The sequence below is a fragment of the Propithecus coquereli genome, unplaced genomic scaffold (assembly GCF_000956105.1).
Source record: "Propithecus coquereli isolate 6110/MARCELLA unplaced genomic scaffold, Pcoq_1.0 Scaffold58, whole genome shotgun sequence".
In the NCBI taxonomy this organism is placed as follows: Eukaryota; Metazoa; Chordata; class Mammalia; order Primates; family Indriidae; genus Propithecus; species Propithecus coquereli.
Genome location: NW_012151729.1, coordinates 2,792,630 through 2,810,444, shown reverse-complemented (window position 1 = coordinate 2,810,444; position 17,815 = coordinate 2,792,630). Strand labels below are relative to the sequence as shown.

At 57.2% G+C, this 17,815-nt stretch overlaps 1 protein-coding gene across 3 annotated transcripts in view; it reads right to left on the bottom strand.

Annotated features, from left to right (window-relative positions):
• Positions 1–17,309, bottom strand: part of PDGFRB (platelet-derived growth factor receptor, beta polypeptide) — a 39,026-nt gene extending 21,717 nt beyond the window's left edge. The window contains exons 1-2 of one of the 3 annotated variants that reach the window (XM_012658315.1): positions 16,877–17,309; positions 497–542 (exon numbers count right to left, since the gene is read on the bottom strand). In XM_012658315.1, coding sequence (XP_012513769.1) covers positions 497–536 — 40 coding nt within the window. In that variant the 5' untranslated portion in view covers positions 537–542; positions 16,877–17,309. Of the gene's footprint in view, positions 1–496; positions 543–844; positions 893–1,688; positions 1,784–16,876 lie in introns of those variants that run through there. The other 2 variants (XM_012658314.1, XM_012658316.1) reach the window with 2 other exon arrangements.
• Positions 17,310–17,815: the final 506 nt, after the last annotated feature.

Genomic DNA, 17,815 nt, shown 5'->3' with positions numbered 1-17,815 from the left:
GGAGAGGCCCAGACAGGTGGGCAGCGAGTCAGCCAGTCCATCTGATACCAGTCTGCCAGGCAGGCCCTTGGCTGGTCATTGATCGCTTGGTCAGCTGCCCAGCCCCTGGGGTGCTGGAGATACATAACAGGCAGGAGTGAGGGGAGGGGTATGCTGAAAAGGTGGGAGCTCCCGGCCAATGAGGGATCCAGGCGGGGGCCACAGATCAGCCAGACTGAGGAGAGACAGGGGCAGGTGGTAGAGGTTGGGGTAAGGTCTAGAGGGCCAAAAAAGGACTTGAGCTGATGGTTCTAGACAAGCAGAACTGATGCTTTCGCAGCTGACCATGGGCAGTCGAAGGAGGCCTCCACAGAGGCCGATGGCAATACAGGAAATGGAGGCCCAAAAGCACAGCACTGCTCCCGCACTCTCATGCCCTGGTGCTAGCACGCACTGCCCCTGTCAGCTTCAGGGTTCTGCTTAGCAGCTCCCCAGGCCCCTGCCCCAGTCTACCTACCTTTGAGGACCAGAGCTGGCATCGCACCCAGAAGCCGCATGGTGTCCTGCAGAGTTAAACAGAGGTTAGGGCCCAGAGTGGGTGGAGGCAGTGCCACTGCCCATCTTTGCACTTGGGTCCCGCAGAGTAAGCCCCAGCCTGGGCCACCAGCCTCCGTGTCCGTGGGGCTGAAGTCAAAGGCCACTGTGTCCCAAGGCTGAGAGGGCACTCATGACCACAGGCCCTCTTCCCTCCATACTGGGCTCAGCCTCAGGGTGCCTGGCTCCTGCTTTGGCTCTGCCTCTAACTCTTATGTGGCCTCGGCTGAGTCCCCCGCCTCTCTCTGGGCCTTAGTTTCCCTGTGCGTACAGTGGGGGTGGGGAAGTTGGGCTGGACGGTGTCCAGGGGCCTGCCAGCTCTGACAGCCTGTCCTCCAGATGACAGTTCCAATACCAGGCTCTTATCTGCCAGGACAAATATTTGGGAAAGTGTGATGAAAGGCCTGGGGGAGAAGGAGGGGGAGAGCCAGAGAACTCCCACAGCTCCACAAGCACAACAGGAAATGGAGGCGGCTGCGAGCTGTGGGAAGGGGGGGAGTCAGGGCTGTGGAATGTGGGGGGTGGGCCTGGCCCCCTTTCCTCAGCCCAGAGCAGTGCAAGGAGGCCCAGGGGAGAGGGGCCAGAGCTGGGCCCGGGAGAGGCCCGGAAGGTCCTTGGAGACCACGGAAGCCAAGCTTCCCACCCCCTCCCCCGGGATCCAGATGGGGAAACTGAGGCTCTGAGAGGCAAAGAAGTTTGCCCAGGATTCCACAGCAGAGCTTGTCCGAGAGGAAGACGAAGAGATCTGGAACGATGGAAGCCGAGAGAGACAGAGACACAGAGAGACGGAGAGAGGGATGTGTGCAAAGACAGCGCCAGAGGCACAGAGACAGAAGCTGGGACAGAGAGACAGACTGAACTGAGCGGGTCTTTGCTCTATCCCTGCCTTGGTGGCCACACCTCAGATCCCAAACGACCACCAAGAGCCAGGTCTGCCCAGGGTCTGCCTGCAGCACGGGCACGAAGGGAGCCAGAGGTGGACGGGGGTTGCAGAGCAAGAACTGTGGGAATCGACCACGCGACAAGGCAACGAGGAGCCTCCCAGTGCTGTGGGGCGGCCAGCCTGGCCCGGCTGCTAAGGCCACGCCCAGCTTGTCCCCAACTCCGTATCTCACCCCGATTCGGTTTCCAATTCAGGGCAGGGGAGCCAGGTTTGTGCCCCAGGATGCTACCTCCTGTGCCACCGTTACCTCCGTGGCGGGCTCTGGAAGTGGACAATGACGAGCGTACCACTGACGGGGCTGCATTCGCGGGCAGGGGCGGGGCAGAGGCAAGGCTGCTGGCCTGTGGGCCCCAATGCCAGCTCTGGCCAGCACCTCGAGAAGCGACCTAAGCAAATCTGCTCCTCTCCCCTCCCTCCAGATCACCTGCCTGAGGGTCCCTCATTTCTTCCTCTCCCCTCCGAATGGCTCCAGACCCAATGCCCAGCCCTTCTGACGCCCCTCCATGGCATCCCCACTCCTCTCCCTCCTGCCCCAGCCCCTCCAGCTGGACAGCGGCCTCCTCGGGCAGGAGGGAGCAGCACCAAGGCAGAGCCAGCAGCCCCCACAGAGGCCCATGTGCCCCTCTGTGGGTGCCCCTCTGGCTCCCCACTTCCTGCCCGAGATCTCAGCCAAAGAAAATCATTAGCAGCCCAGGCTGGGGGAGGGGGTCGCTTCAGCTCCCGGCCCCTCCCCTCCCAGCCTCCTGGGCTGGCCACACTGTTTATTATTCTAAAGGAGGAATTTGGCCGGCTGGCCAGGAGATGGGAGGTCACTGCAACAGGGCTGGCCTGGCTCTGGAAGGCTGGGCCAGTGTGGGCTGGCCCTCATGGCACGCAGCCCCCGACCCTGCTCCCATGCCGCACTCAATCCTCTCCCCTTTGGCCCTCTCCTGCTCGGCCTGGGCTGGGGGAGGCTTAGAGTCTGAGACTCTGAGCTAGGGGGGACCCTTTCTGAATGGGCAGCAGAGGCCCAGAGAGGGACAGAATTGTGCCCCAGTCACACAGCAAAAAGGCAGATTCAGGCTATGGGGAGAAGATAGGCTGGACAAAGAAGCTCGGGGACAGCATAGGTGACTTAGGGAGGGTGCAGGCATCCCAGGGATCTTGGACGGGCTTCGCTCTCCATGAAATATTTCAGCTCCCTTCACAAGCATCTTTGGATTCATTATAAAACTGAGCGAGTCTCTAGCCCTTTCTGGGACTCTGTTTCCCCAACCATACATGGACAGGTTGGATGGGTCATCTCAAAGGGCTGTCCCTGGTCTAAAGCTCTGCCTTTTTGACTAGCCAAAGAGAAGGTTCTAGTCACTATTATTTTCACTGGGGTGTTTGGAGGAGGTGGGGGCTGGTAAGAAGAATGGGGCTGCATTCCTGAGGCCAGAGTCCCATGAGAATCCATCACCCATCTCATCCCATGGATGGAATTTCCCTGACCGCTCAGTCACAGACTTGCTGTGTGGGCTTTGACAAGTTGTTTCCCTCTGTGGGCCTCAGTTTCCCCATCTATACAATTAGGAGTAAGACAATAGTCTTCCAGGTGACTTTCAGCCAAATTAACTGGTGATATGAAACCCACGAGGTGGCAGGGAAAGGGTGGAACGGACAACCATAAACCAAAGATGGAGGACCAGGGAGGACCACGGTGGAGCTCGGGGGACCCAGACATGACCCCCCGGGCCATCTTGGATGCTCACTGACATGCTCAGTTGTCCACCCAATGCCTTCTGGACCTCTTTGTGCTTCCCAGAGGCTGCTTTGTTTCCAGCCAACCCCAGGAAGGCCTAGGCAGGTGACCTGGGGGTGGTGGGTCGCCTGTGACAACTTCCCTTCTCAGGGGGAGAGCTGTGCTCCAGGGAGAAGCCACCTGGGACAACCTGGGTGTCACAGTCAGGCATCGTTCCCCCTGCCTGCCCGCCACACTCTCCTGCCCAGGGAGGCCGCTGCAGCAAAGAGAGGGAGGGCACCCCTAAGTATCCCCCCTTTACCCATGAAGACAGTGCCGTGTACCAGGAAGACCTCCGATTCCTCCTTGCTCTGGCCGGGTTGAAGGGTCAGAGGCCCAAAGATGGGGTCATGCCCAGCTCCTCACAAAGAATCAGAGGGACCCCTTAAGGGAACAGAGTGAGGACCCTAAGTCCAGGGGAGCAGAGTGGGGGCCCCAAGTCTAGGGGAGCAAGCATTCTTAGAGAGTCATTCTCAGAGCCCCAGCCTTCCCTCCTCCCAGCACATACAATTCTCTACTCCTTTCCCACCGCCTTAATCTAAATAAATCCAGTCCATCTCGGCCACATCCGCCAGCAGCAGCTTCCCTCCCTCAGGGTCCCGAAGCTCCCACGACATAGGCAGGCCAGGGAGGGGGCCCTGCCTCGCTGCAGGGGGGCCGGGGGAGCCTGCACACGGTGAGCACATGCACACAGCACAGATGTCTGCCTACGCGCGAATTCACACGCTCCTCTGAAACTCACACAAGTGCAACAGGCTGTGTGCATGCCCAGCCCTCACGTAGACACTAAACATGTGCATGCCCGCACAAAACACACATGCACGCAGCTCCCACTGTGCCCAGCACATGTGCACACAGCACAAATTGCTGCCCGGGTGCTCTCTCACGTGCCTACCAGAGATCACCCGTGTCAACAGATCACATGTGTACCTGGTACATACAACATGCACTGAGTATGTGCACAAAGAACCCCAAACTCACCTGAACATGCATCCCTATGCATGCACAGACAAGCCAGAAAGCCGACGTGTGCTGTGCATTTACCACGCCATTTACCACACCAGGGACTGTTCTGAGCACTGACGTGTACTGACTCACTCAACTCAGTCAGCTCTATGAAGCAGATACGATGATCATTCCCATTTCATAGGTGGGGAAACTGAGGAACACAGAGCTGGCAGGGGTAGGGCAGAGACTGAAGTGAGGTGATGTGACTCTGTGCTCTACGCCACTCCGTTCCACTGCTTCTCTGCTCGACGTGCGTGTTTGGTTGGGTCTGGCAGAGGGCAGTGGGGACTGATCGAAACAGACAGATTTGATATTTGCTTAGCTGAGAATCGACAGGACTTGGTGATTGAACGTCGAGGGGCTAGAGAGGGAGGTATCACAGGCGAGCCCCACCCTGTTTCTGGCTCGGAAGCCTGAGGGGCCAGGAATGTGTGTGCTGAGGGGACTCTGCTGCTTTCTGAGACTAGAGTGAGGCCAGAGGGCAGGGGTGAGAGCCGCCATGCCGCAGAGCTGGCCTAGGATGTGGAGGGTCCTGGGCTGCAGGCGGGAACAGGCTGGGTAGACAGCCTGGAGACAGGGACAGGCGGAAGTCCTGCTGCGGGAGAAGGGGGCGCTGGGGCAGGCAGGCCCAGGCCAGGGATGCTCTGAATGTACAAGATGCCTGAGGGAGGAGGAGGCCTGGCCATGGGGTCACGGGGGCAGAGTCTTGGAATGTCAGAGCTCCACGGCCCTCGGGGATCATCTATCGGGAGCCGCCTTCCTGTGCCCCATTGTGCAGGTGGGGAAACGGAAGCTTAGAGAAGGAAAGTGTTTTGGCCTAGGCAGGATGGGCGCAGGTGGCTGACGGTGCTGAAGCTCACCTGGCTGGGCAGCCCCAGGCCTCCGCGCCTGCTCAGACGTGAGGCTGGTGGCTCAAGGCCCAGGGTTCAGACAGCAGCTGCTGTCCTCGCCATCTCCACAGCACACCCCTGCCCTGCCACACATTGACCTTTGTATCAGGTCACTTGCCCTGCACTGTCCCAGCCAGGCAGCGATCTGTCACTGGGACCAGAGGAGGTGACTTGCTGAGTTGCTGGGGGAGTGAGACACAGACTCTAGGCTCCTGATCCCGTCTGGTCCTCTCTCCTCCACACCAGGGGAACTTCACGGCCCAGGACAGACCTCCAGGGGGAGAGAGGAGGCCTGGGTTGTAGCCCCGGCTGTGTCATTCAGTTCTCGTCCCCCCTTATCCTCAGGGGACACATCCCAAAAGCCCCAGCAGATACCTGGGATAAGAATGAACCCCATATCTACATACATTTTTTCCTATACATACATACCCATGATAAAGTTTAATTTATAAATTAGGCACAGTAAGAGACGAACAACTATAACTAGTAATAAAATAGAACAATTATACCAATAGACTGTAACAAAAGTTACACGAATGTGTTCTCTCTCGAAGTATCTCACTGTACGGTACTCATCCTCCTCCTTATGCTGGTGAGACGACACAGTGCCCGTGAGGAGAGGAAGGGAGGGAGTGACATAGGTGTCGTGATGTCGTGTTGGGATACGATGTTGATGACCAACAGGAGGGTAGTGTACACAGCATGGACACGCCGGACAAAGGGATGATTCACTTCTGGGCAGGACAGAATGGGACAGCCTGAGATGTCATCACGCTACTCAGAACAGCATGAAATTTAAAACTTACACATTGTTTACTTCTGGAATTTTCCATTCAATATTTTTGGACCACGGCTGCCTGTGGGTAACTGAAACTGTGGAAAATGAAACTGTGGATAAGGGGGACTATCGTATGGTCCCATCCTGTCCCTGGGCCTCAGTTTCCCCATCTGTACAACAGGGTGGGCAGGGCTGTCCTGGGAACATTCAGGAAGGCTCTGGGAGGCTGCTGTGCTGAGTTAGGACACTGGGGTGGGGGCGGGGGCACTGGGGAGGGGCCCCAGCCGGGATGTCATGACTCAGCTCAGAGAAGGCAGCCAGTTCCAGGCCGGGGAGGGTGTAGGGGCAAGAAGCATCTGGAGCCAGGGATGGAGTCCTCCCGCCAGCAGCTGGAGAGTAGGAAAGTGACCGCGGCAGAGCAGCCTGGACCTAGCAGAGAGTCTCTGGCCCATGCAGCCTTCCCCAGGCAGGCTGAGATGTGGGAGCCAGGGAGGAAGGCAGGGTCTGGAGGGTGGGGAGACAGTTATAGGTAGGGAGAAGAAACCTGGGAAGGGGCAGAGGTTCCCACCTGCCCCCCTCAATCCTATACCCACTTCTCTCTGTTAGAAAGGGCTCAGACTCCATCCCTACACAAGGACTCTCCCCACAAGCCTCAGGACCCCATAGTGATGGAGCTTGATCACCAGGCCCCACCCTCTAGGCCATGATGCTTCTGGGTCCAGGGCCCTCACATTTTCCAGGTACACAAAGTCTCCCCAAACAAAGCAGGAGAAATCAGCTAAGTTGGGGGCGCGCACGGGCTCTAGTTGTTGTGGAAGTCCGAGTGGATGGAAGACAGTGCCGCTTCCATGGAAGGCCATCCTAGTCCCCCTCACCCCTGCCCACCTGGCACCAGCTCGGTTGCCTCTGGCTGCCCCACTGCAGCCCCTCTCCTGGCTCCTCACTCCCCATCTGTCCCCTCTCACCTGTTCTCAAGTCCCAATCAGGGGGACCTTTCTGAAACACCCATCTAACTTTGGGCCTCCCCCGGCCCCTCTGCGGCTCCCCGTGGCCGTCAGGCCAAGGCTGGCTTCGTAGCCTGGCCTTTAAGAATCTTCCCGCCCTGGCCCTGGGACAGCTCCCTCAGGACCGAGGGAGGAAGGCTGCTGCCCTCCCAGCTCCCAGGGCCCAAGTCAGGGCCCCACAATCGTCACTCACTCTGTGCTCCTCCCCCCAGGGGGCCTCCCTAGGGACACAATGGAAAGAAATGACCTATTTTCTGGAAGTCTGAAATAAAATGAAACATCTGTCTGGAACGGAGCCAGGCTGATAAAGAACGGACTGATCACCCAGCCCGAGCCCCCACCCCCGCAGCACACCCCCTCACCCGGCAGAGTGTGTGCGCCTGGGGTGAGGGGGCCACACCGCCGGCCACTTGGAACAGTGCGTGGGAAAGCACTCACTGTGTGCCTTGCGGCTGCTGGGGCCCCAAGGGAGGGGCCTGGGTCCCCATGAAGGCTAGGAACCAGCCTGGGAAGGAGGTCAGTGGGGGGAGGCCGGCTGCATGCCCCTGCCTGCCGCCACGACTCGCACTTCCTGCCTCCAGAGGCGCCTCGCTGGCCTCCCCAACTCAGCCCCCAGGGCCACCCCATAGGCCCAGGGGATTCCTGGCCCAGAGTCCCCCGACCCCATCTGGGCCTCCGACAGACCTTTCAAAAGGAACAGGGACTTAGCTGGCCTTGAAAACAGCAAGAATAATAATAGCTACCTTTGATTTAGTACAGTGGACCCTTGAACAACACGGGTTTGGACTGCACGAGTTCACTTACATGCAGATTTTTTCAATAAGTGAGCCTGCTGCTCCTGCCTCCCTTCCGCCTCCTCTCCCTCTTCCTCCTCCGCCACCCCTGAGGCGGCAAGACCAGCCCTCCTCCTCCTCCTCCTCCACCTGCTCAACATGAAGACAACGAAGATGAAGACCTTTACGATAATCCACTTCCACTTGATGAGTAGTAAATATATTTTCTATTCCTTATGATTTTCTTAACATTTCTTTTCTCTAGCTTGCTTTATTGTAAGAAGACAGAATATAACACATACGACATACAAAATATGTGTTAATCAACTTTACGTTATCAGTAAGGCTTCCAGTCGACAGTAGGCTAGTCGTAGTTAAGTTTTGGGAAGTCAAAGGTTATACACAGATTTTTGACTCTGTGCTTGGCCAGCGCTCCTAACCCCCAGGTCGTTCAAGAGTCAGCTGTACTTGTCACCCCCCACCACCTGGGTTAAGCTCTTTATGTGAACGCTCTCACCGGGTCCTCCGAACAATCCCACGACATCAGTGCTGCTTCCTCATTTCACAGATGAGGAAACCGCGGCGCAGAGAGGTCACGCTGTTTACCCGAGGTCACAGAGCTTGCCAGCGGTAGCTCCATGCTCCGTCTGGGCAGAATGGCGCCAGAGCACACAGGCCCAACGCCCATGTAACCGTTGCTCTGTTGCAGGAGGCAACGACAGAAGCCCCGCGAAGAGCACAGCCCAGTACCTGGCACGGAATGAGCCGCCAGCCTCACTCTCTCACCCTCTTTTCCCGACTTCTTTCTTCTTTCGTGCTCTCTTTTGAGCTGCGCGAAGCTGAAGCGGACAGTTTGTCGGGGAGACAGTCACGCCGTTTTTCACAGAGCAGTACAATCTTAGGAGTGGAAGGGGCCGTACATACTCTCTATTCGCACCCCCCGAACTTCTCTGCAATTGCACGCCTCCCATGACAGGGTCTCACCCCCTCACTGTGGCCCATTCCATTCTTGGCCAGCTCAGAATCCTCAGACGTGGGGCTACTAGAGACTTTAATTACGTGAGCACGATCTCCCTCATCATGTCCTCCACCTGCTGCTCCTGCTTCTGCCCACCAGCCTCCCCATCCCCGACCCAGCACATCTTTCTTCTCGTTCGTTGTTCTGACGCCCCCCCAGTCTGAAAACAAACAAAAGCTCCTACTAATTTGGAGCCAAGCACTCGGCTAAATGAGATGATCTGGGAATTTCGTCTCATCCTCACAACAGCTCTGTGAAGGGGGTACTCATTATCCCCACTTCACAGACGAGGAAACTGAGTCTCAGGGAGGTTTGCTAACTTGCCCAAGGTCACACGATAAGCAATAAGCAAAGGAGCTGGAACGCAAACTCAGGCCGGTCTGGCTCCAAAGCCTGTATCCTTGACCGCCACACCAGACTGCCTGTCTCCTGCCCAGAAACAGCTCTGTCCACAGAGTAACGCTCCCACGTGGGGCTCACCCTACTGGGTCCATACAGAATCCACGCTTCCAGGGATGAGAGCGTCCTCAGGGGTCGGATCCTGCCCCTGCCCTCATTGAGGGGCGGTGTGTGCAGGGGTCTGCCCCAGGTCCCCCAGTAATTTGAGAGTCAAGCTAGAGATGGAACTCAGGAGCTTTCTGCAACATCACTGCAGAGGCTGAGGGTCAGCGCAGAGGTGGAGCAGGGTCCCTGGGCCGCCTTGAGGCCCATCCCCAGGGCCTCTGAGATGGGCATCTAGGCGGTCAGACTAGGTGTGTGGCCAGCTCTGCCACAGGCCTGCTGTGCTCAGGGTCTCTGCCTGCCCCTGCTGGAGCCCCTGTCACTGTTCACAGAGGGCCAGGGCCTCCGCAGCTGCAGAGTTGCAGGCCTCCGACATCCCTCGGCTTCCCTCCCTGTCCCCACCCACAGAGCCTCATCTCCGGCCGGTGCCATGGTAACAGAGAGCACCAGGCCCTGGCAGCCAAAGGAGCCCCTGAGAGGGGTCCCAGGCTGGGCTGGGGAGGGGGTGTGGCAGGCGCAGACAAGCAAACCTTCTGTTCCCCAGGCTGCTGCCAGCCTGGATCGGCCCTGTGTCGGGGTGGGGGCCGCAAACAGAATGGGTTCTCAGAGCCAAGTGGGCAGGGGACAGGCAGGCCGCGGGGCCCGTTTGTGCTGACCCACCAGCACACAGCCGCCCCCACCAGCCCGGAGCCTGCGAATCCCACAGGGGTAGCTAGCTAACGAGTAAACCCGCCATTAATTGGTGCCAATTAGGGAACATTGAGATTCCCCTCAGAGCCCTCCTGGGCAGCGGAGCAGGAGGGGAGGAAACTCCCATGTTCCACTGACCCTCTGGCGTTCTCAGCAGCTGTTCTCCCAGCCCTGTCTCTGGTCGTTCACTTAGGCTCTCTGTGCCTCAGTTCCCTCATCTGTAGCTTGGGGCTCGCTGGTCACTGAGCTGCCACGGCTAACGAAGGAGTTAATATCAGCAAAATGCTTAGGTCAGGGCCCGGCACGCAGCCCTCTGCAGAGTTAGTGGACACGTTATTATTATTCATTCACTCATGGGAGAATAAGTCACTCACTCACTCAGCCTCGAGCACACAGCCAAGACTCTGCTAGACTCGGCTGTCAGCAGAGGGACGCCTGTGATAAATGAGATGGTGCGGGAAAGCCTCACCCCAGAAAGCTCCTCGGGAAGGGGTAGCTGCTATTATTATTGAGACTGTCAGCAGCAGCAGCCTTTTCTAGTACAAGGAGGGCCTCATCCTGGAGTACTCAGGGATTTGGTGGCCAACCCAGGACCAGACTCAAGTCTAATGACTCCCAGTCCCCTGTCTGTCAACTAGTTCTTTCCTGTATCTCTGTCTTAGTCCCCTAATTTAATTGCCCACAAATCAGGATGCCCACCTAACAAATTTTGGGATTTCTCCCAGTTCCTAATATGGGATTAGGCCTAAAGTAGGTGCTCAATAGATGCTTACACAGCATGAGAAATCAACTGGCTGTGTAAGGCCAGCTCTTCTGGCCCTCAGGACTGGGGCTTCAGCTGCCCCCTGCCCAGTGGGACGGGCAGGCGGTGGTGACCCTTTCCTTCCAGGGAGGTGATGCGGATGGGCTGGTGGGGGCAGAACAGACATACGGGACTCTGAAGCCAGTAGGCTGTGCCCGATGCCACCCAGGGAAGGGAAATGGCACGGGAGCCTTGCCAGGCCAGGAGCAGCAGCTCCAGCTTGAAGCCACTCACTCCTGGGTCCAAGTTCAGTTTTACTACCTCATAACTGTGTGACTTCTCTGAGTTTAACTTCTCTGAGTCTCAATTTCATGGAAAATGGCATGAGAGACCTCCTTTTCCACTGCCAACAATGCAAAGCAACTTGGCACATCACAGGAGCTCGGTACATAGTAATGTTATGGTTATCCCAGTGGGGAGGGCTTCCTGAGGGAGGTGGCCTTGCGCTAGGCCTCCAGAGTTAGTTGGGTTCTTTGGTGGAGGATGCCAGGGAAGGGTGTTCCGCGGGGCTCCTTGGGAGATGGCAAAGCATCTGGGAGATATGGCAGGGAGAGATAGATCTGTTTGGCTAGAAATTGGAGCTTTTCAGCAAAGAGCTAGGGGATAGGCAGAGAAGGAAGCAGAGGTCACTTTGGGAAAGGCTTGGGGTGTTGGGCAAGGATTTGGGTTTTGCCCTGGAGGCACCAGGAGGCCAACTTTTCAGGGCATTGACAGTGATGGTGGGTGACTAGCTGCTGTAACTCCAAGCACTGTGGCGTGTGGGGCCTCCGCACAGGAGGGTGACACGAGCAGGTTGGCATTTTATGGGGGGCCGTGGATTAGGATGGGGACATTGGAAGCAGTGAGGCCAGTTTTGGGGATGAAAGCCATCCCAAACCTAGCCCGAACTCACTGGTAGGACCCGCTACATAATTTGCCAGGCAAGTACAAAATGAAAACACAGGGCTCCTTGTTAAAAAATTATTAAGAATTTCAAGATGGTGACTGCAGAGCATTCGACCAAGCACAGGCCCTTCTAAGCATGGGGCCCTCATGAGGTTGAATGCTCAAGAAGTCATCCCTGTCCTGAGACTAGAGGGGAGGCCACGTGTCTGTCTCCATCTGTCCATCCATTCGTCCATCCATCCATCTGTCCACCAGTCCATTTATCCATCCCTGCCAGCATTTATTTGTCCATTCACTATTTCACTATCTATTCAGCAAACAGGCCACAGGTTGGGAGCTGATAAGGACACAGGGACAGGTGAGATGGGAGTAGCCCACAGTCCACTGGGTCAAACCTCAGTCTTCCCCTTCAATGCTCTGGATTGGGAGGGGCCAGGGCTTCTGTGGCGTGTTTATAAAGCTGAGCCCTGCCCCTCCAGGGCTACCTGGAACCACCCTGCCCCACACTCACTTAGGCTCAGCCTCAGGAATGGAGAAGCTGGTGGGGTCACTGCCCCTTGGGTTTTATTTCCCAGTAACCAGAGCAGCAACAAGGATGTGGTAAAACAGCCACAAGAAGCCTGGTAGGGACTCTCAGGGGCTAAGGGCAGAGCCAGTTGGACCTCTGGGGTCACCAAGCTTCTCCCTAGGCCTCTCCCCACTTTACAGAAGAGAAAACTGTGGCCAGAATGGAGAAGTGATGTGACCAAGAGCTCCGTGGTCCAGAAAACTACCCAGGAGGGTCCCATCCCTTGTCAGGATGGCCTCACCCCAGGGAGACTGGAGGCTGAGCTTTGGACCACAGAGGTGGAGCTGGACCTCCCCAGGCCTTTAGAGAGATGGAAAAGATGTAGCATCCATGGTGGAACAGAGGACAGCCCAGGTTCCGGACTCAGTGCCATCACCGATGGTCTTTACGACCTCAGGTGCATCCCTTCCCCTCTCTGGACCTCAGTTTCCCACCTATACAATAAGCAAGTCCAACCAAGTGACGCAAAAAGTCCTTTTCATCTCTAACATTCAGGAACTTTCTGGCCCTCTAACCTTCCCAAGGGACAGCCCTCTCCATCACAGGGCGGAGAAGCTGGCACCTCTAGCAGATGAAAGGTTTCAGGCACCTGAGACATCAAATCGCCCTGATCTGAAGTGAGAGGAGAGGATATTAATGCAGTTAAAGCAATATGCTTTGATTTCCAACCCCCTGCGCCAGGCTGGGGGCGGGGTGCTCCAGGAAGCATCTGGGAGGGGGCTCCAGGGCCAGGACTCAGGGGTTCGGGAAGCTCTTTTTCCTGAGGTCCTGGACCTGAAGGCTTGGGAGGGATGCAAGGTGGGCTTCTACACCGGAAGCAGCAAGTGTGTGAATTCCACACCCACTCCCACCAGAGGTGGGCGTCTGTGTCCACTCCTCCCCTCACCGCTGGACCCCATCATTCGTCTGGGCCAAAGAAAGCCTCGCTTCCTCTTGAAATCAGAGCACAAGGGGCTCAAAAACTCAGCATTGGAAAGGACCTAAAAGGTCACAGTATCCGCATACAGCCCCTAACAGGCCACCTCCCGACCTTCCTTGGTCACTGTTCCAGGAAAATGGGCATGTGGAGCCCTGAGAAAGCAAACGCATTAAGGGGCTGCTCTGATTGCTAGAAAGTTCCTCCTCCTTATTGCAGGTTAAAGTTTCCCATTAGTGGTCATCGATCCTGCCCTCTTTCTGTAATGTGTAGAGAAAGGGTAAGAAAAAAACCCTTTCATTGTGAAGTTAAATATGCATGATCCCTGAGTACACAGCAAGGCTTGTGCGGCTGCCAATCTGGGCTGGCGTGGCTTGGAATCCTGAAATTGTTTTAGGGCTGGAAGAAAGCTCGGCGATCATCTGGGTCAACCTCCTTGTTTGACTGATGGGAAAACTGAGGCCGCGAGAGGGCCTGACTTGCCCACAGTCACACGGGGTTCGAGGGTCTGATGACCGCCTCTGGAACGCAGCCCCATAGCTGAGGCTCTTTCTCAGAGTTTACTCTGGAACCCCAGGGTGTCCTGGGCCCCATCCAGCTGCTCGTCACGGGACTCTGGAGTCAGAAACACGCGGGAGCGAGTCCCGGCTCCACCACTTCCTAGCTGTGGGACTTTGGGCAACGGACTTAACCTCTCTGGGCATTTCCTCATCTGTAAAATGGGGAGAGTCTCTATCTACTCCTCGTGGTTGCCGTGATGATTAAATTAGTCCAGCAAATATTTATGAAGCGCTTACTGAATGCCAGGCCTGTGTTAAGCACTGAGGAACACAGCAGCGAACTTGGAGGAACAGATGTAAACACAATTGAGTGCACATAGAAACTGCTCGGAAGGGCTGGCTCCTGCCATGTCATCCTGCACATGCTGCCTCCTAGCTGAGGTGCTGTGAGCTCTGACCCTGGGGAGGCCCCCAACACCCCTTTCCTTCTCTCCTCTCTCCCTGGGTTGCAAGGGAGGACTGTGAAAAGAGTCCCATTCCAGGGACCCACTAGCCCATTGACTAGAGACACTTTTCTCCCTCCCGCCACATCTCCGCGGCCTGTCCCAAGCAAAACACCCGGAGCATCCTCCTCTAGCCTGGGAGGCAGCTGGTCTCAGAGTCAGACTGTGGCTTGTGCCTGGAGGATGGACACAGGCCTTTAGAACATACTTGGTGTCCAGGTCCCTTCCACGGGCATAGCCCTTTGTAGGCTGCAGACCAATTTCATAGCCAAGTGGTCCTGTGCAGCAGTGGCCCTCTCTCAGCCAGTGGCCTTGGTCCATCTGTGAAGTGCAGGAGCCGAGCTAAGCACCTTGCCTATGCTGTCGCCCCTTGAAGCCCACATACTGCCCTGCTGATCACAGAGGAGGAGACTGGGGCCCAGAAAGGCAAGGCGCTGGCCCAGGGTCACACAATCAGCCAGAGTAGAATCAGGATTAATCCACTGTCATCTGATGCCCAAGCCTGGTGCCATTTGTCCACAGTGCCCACGGCCCCCCAGGTGTGGAAGCAGCCCAGAGAAAGGACATGGGGGTCCGAGGTTGGTCACACAGTGGATTTGAACTGAGCCAGGGCAAGCACCAGGTCTCCTGACTCTGAATTCACGGTGCTTTGCGCTGCCCGCTCCACATCTGGGGGCAATTACAAGTCCCAGCTCTTCTTCCCACAGAGGAGGGAGGGCTGCCTGACAACTACTGTCTGCGAGGGGGTGCTGGCTGGATGGTCTCCTTCCTCTCTCGGGACCAAGCCAGGGCCCCGGCGGACCTTGGAGCAGTCAGCCCCGAGGCTGCACTTTCTGCTGGGGAAGGTGCTGAAGCCAGGAGCGGGCTCTGCGGGAGGATGGAGGCTGTCCCCTCTGACCAGCTGCTCCCTGGGGTGCACGGGAGTTAAGTCTTTGGATTCAGGCAGACTTCGGTCTAAATACCAACTCTACTAACTGTGTGACCCTGGGAAAGCCACTTAGCCTCTCCAAAGCTTGGTTTCTTCATCTGCAAAATGGGGGTAACCACACCTACGTAATAACACCGGTTTCAAAGACCTGCCGTGGGGATGACGAGGCATGTGAGGTACCAGGCACCGTGCTTGCATGGGGTGGGTGTTCAGTGGTGGGGACCACCATGACGGTATGTATGTCCCGAGCGCTGTGGATTCAGGGCCTCCTGCTTGGAGACAGGGCGGGACCGCACGACTTCAGAACATCTCACTAGAGGCCTCTGTGTACTCTGGGAGTCACAGAGGCAAACAGAGACACTTCTCCCTGCTTACAACAGAAAAATGAAGTCTGGAGGAGCCACGTGATGTTCTGGAAGGGCACCTGAAGGAAGGTAGGAGGCCTCAGTTCTGGGCCCAGTGAGTCCCTCCTCCCTCTCACCAGCATACTTTCTTGGCCTCACTGCCCGCCCCAGGGCTGGGCACCGGGGACAGAGCAATTTCTGACGTGCAAACAGAACGCAAGCAGGAGAGGGCCAAGCAGCAAGGTTCCAGCAGGAAGTGCATGGCAAGCACCTGGAAGACTGCGAGCCCCTGGGAAGGCTGCCTGGAAGAGGCGGGGACGAGGATCCTTGAAAGAAAAGTGATGAGGAAGGGCATTCCAGGCAGGGGCAGAGGGAGGGCAGATCCCACAGGCAGGATGGTGCACATTCCTTCTGGGAATTCTGGGATCCGAGTGGCAGGAACAAAGGGCTCGAGTTGGGAGGAACGGGCAGGGAAAGCTTACAACCCCTCTGAGCTCTGCGGCTTACTAGCTGTGTGGCCACGGTTATGTGGCTGCCGTGAGCCTCAGTTTCCTCATGAGAAAGCGGAGGTAAAAGTAGTCGCTCCTGGGGTTGCGGCTGAGCATCACGCCAGCTCGTTCTCATCAAGCACTCAGCACAGGCCTGGCTGCGGTGCCAGTGAGCGGCAGCCGCTGTTAGGGCTCGGGGATGTCTACAGGCCCTGGGAGCCCCAGCGGGATCTGGGCGGGGAAGCGGCATGAGCAGATTTATGTTTCAGGATGGCATGGAGAAGGGGTAGAGGCCAGAAGGAGGGAAATGACGAGGAGGGCCAAGCAGCTGCCTGCGACCAAAGGGAATGGCCCAGAGGCCAAACCCCTCTTCACAGAGGAGCCCCCAAATCGGGCAGCAGGGCCCCAAACCCATGGCTCCAGCGGCATGACCGCTACATGGGGTTGCCACAACCCTCCTCTCCCTAGAACTTTCTTAGCTGCTGGGGGCTTGGAAGGACATCTTAGGAATCTGGAAAATTTGCAAATCCATTTAAATCCCCAAAGGTTGCCTAGCGGCTGCCTGGCCTAAAACCAAACGATTCTTAGAAGCAAGGCTTGGGCCAAGGGACAGGGGCTGTGGTCCTGAGGTGCCCAGTGACCTAACAGGTCCCCTTCCCGTGTACCCCGCTTGCCTTCTCCCAATTCCCCTCTCCTGTCCCTCCCAGCTCCCCACCCTCACAGACTGCTGTGCTTCAGAGCCCCCACTCGGCACCCAGAAACCTTGGGGGATGTTTGCTGAGGGCAGGGAGCAGCAGGGGTGAGGAGGCAGAGGTCGCCACCCCAGAGCAGGGAAAGGAGAGAGCTGTCCTCCAGCCTCGACATCCCCCGCAGCCTCCCAGCCTTCTCCCATCTGGTTTTATTAAAAATATTTTCCTTTTTTCTTTTACCTACACGAAGAGGTGTGGGGTGGGGCAAGGGGACAGGGCACGGGCTGGGGTTCCCAGGTCTCCCAGCACTTACCTTGCTGCCGATAGCTTCTGTCACCCCCTCCAGGAAGTCCTCCTTACTGCCCTCTTCCCGTTATCAGAAAGACTTTGCGGGACTTGAAATGGGCAACAGCTGGGTAGACGGGCAGGCAGGACCGCTGCAGGCTCCCCGAGACTCGAGACTCGAGGAAGGGACGGAGGGAAGGGGGTGCTGCAGGGCTGAGGAGCAGCCCAGCTTCGCCTCACTCCCAAAGCATCCTCGGGAGGAGCAGGGCCGCCAGAGGGGCTGCCTGGGTCTGGCCGTCTGTGTCTGTGTCGAGCAGGGCAGAGGCTGCTGCTGGGCGGCTGGGCTGAGGGGCTGCTCTCTCCTCTCCTCTCCTCTTTGCTGCTGTCGATCTGCTCTCTGGCTCCAAGATGCTCACACAGCGATCCTGGGTCCCAGCTCGGGCAGACAGGGACTTGGGGCTGCTGGCAGCCCTGGCGCTCACACCACTGTGAGCTTCCCTGCCCCCCCACTTGGGGGAAAGGCTGCAGGGTGGCCTCTGATTGGCCCGGCTGGGAGAAGGGGGGCGGGGGGCAGGGAGGGTGGACGCGTGCGTCTGTTTTCAATTTCAGGTTTTTTTCCCTTCTCTCTTTCTTTTCCCTTAAGTTTCTTGTTTTTCTTCTTCTTTTCCCTCTGCTTGCTCCCTCCCGTCGCCCGTTCGCTCAGGATGTGAAGGGATGTTTAGAAATTCCACAGCCCACGCCAGCGGCCAGCCGCTGAGTCACTTTTATTAAAGAGTGGCCTGGCCCCACTTGCCTGATGCCCGTCTCGGGTGGTGGCTCCCCCTTGCCATGACACCTGGGAGGGGGAGTCCTTGCCCAGGGCCTCAGTTTCTCCATCTGTAAAGGAGGCTCTGGTAATCTACATGGCTGATTCAATCAACATTCATTCATCGAACAAGCACATTGAGCACTTACTATGTGCTGGACT